At 38.4% G+C, this 6,659-nt stretch overlaps 1 protein-coding gene across 1 annotated transcript; it reads left to right on the top strand.

Moving 5' to 3' along the window:
• Positions 1-1,433: 1,433 nt before the first annotated feature.
• LOC120420422 (protein G12-like) lies at positions 1,434-2,498 on the top strand. Its single transcript, XM_039583444.2, has 3 exons — positions 1,434-2,039; positions 2,100-2,266; positions 2,324-2,498. Exons 1-3 carry the CDS (start codon positions 1,682-1,684, stop codon positions 2,429-2,431), a joined length of 633 nt encoding a protein of 210 aa, XP_039439378.1. The 5' UTR covers positions 1,434-1,681; the 3' UTR covers positions 2,432-2,498.
• Positions 2,499-6,659: the final 4,161 nt, after the last annotated feature.

Raw genomic sequence — 6,659 nt, forward strand, 5'->3', positions numbered from 1 at the left:
ATTTTGACTGCCGGAACTATTCTACAAGTTTCGATACAAAAGGTAACATTTTCACAAAACAAAAGCTTGCTTCCCGGTTACCTTTTAACATTACGGGTTTTGGTAAATAGTTACCTGTTGTTTCAGAATTTGCAAAACAGTTCCAGCTATCAAAATGCTTATGCGACCTTTCCAAATGACGCTCCAGAAGTGTTCCCCAAAAACTATCAACCAAGCACACTTTATAGGAAATAAATTCATATTATTATTTTTTAATATAGAATTATTTCCCACAATGTAAGAACCGCAGGCAGAGTCGGATGTGTTTAGACAGGTGAAATAAAAATTCACTAAATCTTTAAAAGCACTTTTTTGGAGCCAATTCCAAGGCACACAACAGTAATAACTATTTCAGGAAAATATTATATATTATTCTTTTCATCAAAACTAAAACACAATAAGAAACAACAAAAAGCAATTTTTATTACACCTTGAACGTAACAATGAATAATCTAACTGAATAACAATTAGGGAACAGCTTCACGTTCTGCACAGAACGAAGTTGCAGAGATACTGACAGTTTAAATCTTACAGGATTGTAAAAATGCTCTTTTAAGACGGGACTGATTTAAGGCAGACTTCGTTAAAGTCATTTAGCAATAAAACAACCTCTTCAAGATAGTTTTAAGTGTAAGGAATAAAACCAAATTAATACCTAGTATAAAATTCTTCACATTATCTTGAAGAAATCTTGAAACTATTATTAAGTTTTGTGACCATAAAACAAGTTGGTTTTAATCAAAGCTTTAGTAATACTTTATTGCACTTTTTAAAACTTTAATAAAAACTTATAAGAATACTAAGCATATCATTTGTTACTTGGGAAGACACTTTTCACGGACGAGCAAACTTTTTTTCTGTGTTGCTGCTCCCTTTGCCAAAGTTTTTCTACCCTTGGACAAACGACTGCGCGACGACTGGAAAACCCCCATTTATCGCAAACAACTTATTGCATTTACGACCCTCCCCGGATAACGGTTCGCCATCCCCCCTCAAAAACTGAACAGATTTGTGTAAATGACTTTTGGGGAATGCATCCTGAAGAAACGAAAGGGGTAGGAAACCGGGGGGAAAAAGGTTGAAACATTTTAAATGATTTCGAATTATTGTCCGTCCGTCCCGGGTACCGGACTTTCGGCCCAGATGGTTCCATTCCGTAGTGGGAGTTGGACACCTCCCCCGGAAGGTTTTATCGTTTTTGGCTCAAATCACAAAACAATGATATCTCTGGCCCTGGTGGGGAGGCGAGTGCGAAAACTTTTGTCTGTTTTTCCGGCCATTGGATGTTGCATCCAGCTGTTGTTCGTGTAGGGCTGACTTTTGTACACTTGCCGGAAATGTCAACCGGAAGTTGGAAATAAATGTTTGTTCCCTTCCACGTCGGGGTTGGTTACCAAGTGGGCATGAGACTTTGGGAGTTCACATGCATGAATAATAAGATAGTTTGTAGACTCACCACTCATTGCACTATGGAGTACTCTTGAAACTGTAATCAGATTTCATGAAGTGGTCATCAACACAAACAAGTACTTGACTGCTCAAACTTTGATCAGGACCATCGTTATCTTGAACAAATTCGAGCTATAAAAGCGCTCAGCGAGCCTAATCAAGCCATCAGTTCCAATCAACTCATCCGACAACCATGAAGACCATCTCCGTAGTAGCTACCCTGGTGGCCTTCGCCGCTGCCTCCTCAATCCCGGAGACCCCCCGTGGTCTCAACGAGGACCTCCAGGACTTCCTGGCGCTGGTCCCGGTGGACAAGTTCGTGGCGTTGGCCCTCGATTACTTCCAAAACGACAAGGAGGTCCAGCACGCCTTCGAGTACCTGCAGGGTGAGGAGTTCTCCACCATCTGGGATCAGCTGTTCGCGCTGAAGGAGATCAAGGAACTGCTCAAGTATCTGCACGATGCCGGTCTGGACGTGTACAACTGGTTGAACGTCGTCGCGGACGTTTTCGGACTGAACCACGTCAAGCCTGTGCGGGCCGTTCGAAGCAGTGAGTTTTGAGATCTTTCTTGTGTAGTGGCAGATTTAAATTTTAAACTTTCCATTACAGTCAAAACCGGAGGCCTCAGCGGATTCCTGGACGAAGCCCTGGCCCTGCTGCCCAAGGAGGAAATCAAGGCCCTGTTCGAGGACAAGCTGAAGACCAGCCCGGAGTTCAAGGCTCTGTACGAGAAGCTGCGTCACGCTGACTTCCAGAAGTTGGTCGACTTCTACAACGTGAGTTGACACACTTTCTGTAGCTAAGTAGAACTTCTAATGAGTATTATTCCACAGAACTCCAAGGAGGTCCAGTCGCTGTTCGCCAAGCTGCGTGAGCACGGAATCGACGTTGACAAGTTCGTGGAACTCGTTGCCGGTTTCTTCGGATGGGGGCAGTTCTGAATCAATTCTGTGAATGCCGAATGAAGCGGAATGCAATTATGAAATAAACTTTTCTATAACGAATCAATTTACAAATTTTCGCAAATCCTTACACCACATCGAAGTTAATTGCCCTGTAGTTGCCCAGAGTTGATCATTCCCAAAAACATCAACGTTGAACAAAGTTTTCCACTGCTTCGTCCCGTATCCAACTCGGATGGACATCTGTTGAACGGACAGGTCCTCCGGGAGGACTGAAATTGAAAAGTTATGCTCCGACTTGTCGTCCGAATCCTCCTCCAATGGAATGGAAACACATCTCCCCAAAAAACTTGACACAAAGTCATAAATGGAATAATCTGTTTGCGATAAATTTGGCCCGCACTCTCTGTTCGGTGCAAATCTGAGGACGAAAAGAGAGCCATTTATTCCATTCAGCTTGGAATTTTCCGTTCCCCCCAGAGCGTTGATGCCAAGGTCTAATAAACCTATTCCGCACAAACGAGCTGATCTGCCCAAAATTTCGCATATAAATTCAATCACCTCTCGCCGCACCACCCTTAAGCGATTCCACTCCCCTTAAGCAGGCAAGGTGATTTTGGATGCTGACAAATCCCATGAATATCATCAACCCTGCCGGCTGATGTGCCGAGGTTATGCTTGACTTTCACTTTTCTTTGTTTGACTAATGCGACCGACAAGGTGTGCGGTATGCTGATTTTTTGGGGCATATTTTTTGGAAAGAAGACAACTTTTTTTCACATATCGCGCTACAGTCAATTTAGCACGAGCGGTGGCGCAAATGGTGTGGAAAAGCTCGTTTTGGTGGTGGAAAATTTGGGATGGAAAATTTCTGATTTTGAAATTGATCGGTTATAAGTTTTTATGTATAAAGATTTGTGTTAACTCATGGCAGAGAATAAAACTAAAATTGAAGTTAATAATAAGTTTACTTTTCAAAGTATTTCAAGTGTTTTAATATATTTGTCCAATGATGATGTTTGCGAATTAATCATTACCAAAAAATAAAAACACAGGAAATCAAACATTCAACATTGATTTGAAATGAAGCAATCATACCAAAATTAAGCCCTCAAATTGAACGTCAACATTCATTACACGTGATGTATTCCATTCCAACAATATTGCTGTTCTCAAATCTCACACTCCGGATAAAAATTTACCAAATTCCCGCAAGCACCCGTCTTTGTCGAAAGATTGACATTTATTGATATGCTCATTTTTCACTTTGCCCAAATGATTGTCGATGTGCACCCACCCACTCTCCCAACCGCCCCTTTATTCTTTCTTTTGCCCAGCTTTTCACCCGGAAAATAAAAATCCATTTCAACTGTCGAAAAGTGAGCCTCCCCTTTCCTCCCACTTTTTTTGAAGCAGGGCAAGAATCAAGTTAACGCCTTTCGATTTCCCCCCTCATTTTTCCCTTCTTGGGATGCGCCAATCAAATCAGTTTCGCTTAAATTAGCTCCCCACAAGAGAGAGAGAGGAAAAATGGCTGGGAAATCCATTTGGCCGGATTTTCACTTCCATGTTTGGGATTGAGTGGGCGAAAAGAAGTCCTCGTTCATTTTCTGGCGGGACAAGTCAGTTTTGGGGCTCGAAAAGAGTAATTGACTCCCCTCGGAAGGAAAAGTCATTCCCGGCTGGGGGCCTCCTTTTGCCAGCGAAGTGGAACAAATTTTTCGCATTTACTTGCGGTGATTTTTTCACCAAATGGAAGGAAAACCTCTGGGAAATTGCAAATTGGTAGACACTTTTTTTTCCTCCCAAAATACTCTTCTAAGAGGATTTTAAATCATTGCTCACTGTTTGTCGTTTCTTTTAACCACACTCGGAATAAAATAATTCAAAACAGCATTCGTGTGCTGGGCAGTACAGAAGCGTCACTGTTTTTTTTTTCTTCACTTGCTCACGGTGGGTTGCTAACAAATAAACTTGGTTGTACGGAGACGGGAACGAAAAAAAAATACCTTTAGCACTGCATGCGGTTTGGAAATGGTTATGCAAACCGAGTGGCTGAATAATGGCAGAGGAACACAAAAAGGATTTTCCGCGAACCAGTGAAAAGTGCGCTGGAAAACTATGTACAGAAAACGATGGATTTTGAGATGACAGCATTTTCAAGTGTGTAACGTTGCCTTAGAAATTAAAATTAGAAATTTTCTGTCAGTAATTGCTATCACTCTACTGCCCATGTTCGAATAAATGTCCCATATGCAAAAACAGCATGCTGTGAAAAACGGATTTGAAGTTTGTCCCACACATAAGGCTACGTGATAAGTTTTCATGAAAAAACTGAATTTCCTCCTGATTTCTAGAACAAAGTACTGGATGTTATATGCTTTTCTGAAAGAGCACACGATTTTGAACCAAACTGCATCATTAACTCAAAAACGATGAAAATGCATATGGGACATTCATGCGATCGCGGGCAGTCTAGGTATATTTATTTTGGATTAATTTTAAGTATTTTTTACGATTCAATAAACGGAGCATTTTTAATGCTATTTAAAACATTGGTATATTGTTAAATTGATTTATTTATTAAAAATATAAAACCATTTGTCAAAAACACATCAAAGTTTAGATTGGTGAAAATCGCATAAATCCGAAATTTACTGATAAATCATACTTGATGGTTATGTCTCTCGGCTTCAAATCAGAAGATCAATTGGCTTCAAATTTGAGGATCAAAATATCATTTTATATATATTTTACACGAAAACCATAAATTTCGTTTGTATTTTTTTATTGGGATGTCAATCAAAATATATACTTGATTTTCTCGGCTTGGCTGAACGAATGTTGTCGGGATTTTTTACATTTGATCCAGCTTCGGGTGCTATAGCTTAGAATAGAAAATTATAAAGTTTTGTTTATTTGTTCAATAATTTTGCAAACTAACTATTTTTTTGCCTTTAAAACATTTCGGTATCGTAAATCAACACCTTGAATTTTAACCATTTGCAGTTTATCGGTACGATTTCTCCTGCAAACATTCATGTGAGCTAATCCGGTAAATTTAGCTGTCGAATTTGTAAAAAAAAATGTTTCCAATAACGTAATATTTAATTTTGCAATTCCATCGTGAAACTACTCACTTTTCCTGAAATTCTTGAACGACGAAATAGCCTACTTTTCTGTTCCAAAAATAACAGAATCGAATAGCAACACTTTTCAAAATGAATGCTGAAAAGTTTTACTTTTCAGAACTCAAATGGGTGCTGAAAAGTTGAACTTTACAGCACTTGTTTCGAAAAGTAACACTTTCAACTTTTTTTTTTTGATTTAATAGATTTATTGACAAAATACATGAAAATTTGACTTAAAATTTCACTCAGTGTGTGTTTTTTGGAATTGCAAAAAATGTTGTATGGAACTCGTTGCAAAACTTGATTTTTTCAGCACTCTTCGTATTTATCCAACTCGGTGAACCTCGTTAGATAAATGTACGACTCGTGCTGAAAAAATCCTCTTTTTGCAACTTGTTGCATAAACTACTATTTCGATTTCGTTTTAATGTTTTCGTTTCGTTTAAAATGATGGTAATATTCATCAGGAAATGGTGACAGATTTTGTGGCAAAATAAATGATAAATTTTACCCCAGAAAATGATGAATTTTCATCAGTTTTTGATGAATATTCATCAGGTTCACATTTTTACACATTTTTTATGTAATATTACACAAATAAAGAGGTAATATTCAACCTACCAAATTTTCAACATTCCAAAATTCAACTTTTTTTTCTGTGTAACAGGATTTCTATCCATGCAAAAACAATCAAGAAGCTTTTGCTATTGATTTGTGAGGAAGGTAGAATGTTTTTTTTTTTTGAACCCTCTACAACCCAACCCCGCCTCTAGACGGGTCACCAAAAAATAATTATTCAGTCATTTTTTGATCTTTAAAAGGCATTGGAAAGAAGAACTCTTTATAATATTTTAGGGTTGGAAGTTTGACTTGTTTTATGTGACTTTGCCAATGTTTTTGAAAATGAAATGTTTGGGGTCAACTTTGGCTGTGTTTTTTTACTAACATTTCTTATATTTTAAATAAATTGAATGATGCAGTAATTTTTGTAGTGTTCCAGACAAAGCCTAAATAGAAAACAAGAGAAGTTAAGTTTTTTGTAGAACAAAAATTGCTCAAAATGACCTCCTGAACACGGTCAGTAGCGGGTTGTCTATCGAAAATGCAGGTAACATACAATATTTTCAGAAGCAATT

The sequence above is a fragment of the Culex pipiens genome, chromosome 2 (assembly GCF_016801865.2).
Source record: "Culex pipiens pallens isolate TS chromosome 2, TS_CPP_V2, whole genome shotgun sequence".
Classification (NCBI taxonomy): Eukaryota; Metazoa; Arthropoda; class Insecta; order Diptera; family Culicidae; genus Culex; species Culex pipiens.

Coding starts and splice junctions, on each gene's coding strand:
- LOC120420422 (XM_039583444.2), top strand. CDS start 1,682: ATGAAGACCATCTCCGTAGTAGCTACCCTGGTGGCCTTCGCCGCTGCC. Junction 2,040..2,099: donor TGTGCGGGCCGTTCGAAGCA/GTGAGTTTTGAG, acceptor TTTCCATTACAG/TCAAAACCGGAGGCCTCAGC. Junction 2,267..2,323: donor AGTTGGTCGACTTCTACAAC/GTGAGTTGACAC, acceptor ATTATTCCACAG/AACTCCAAGGAGGTCCAGTC.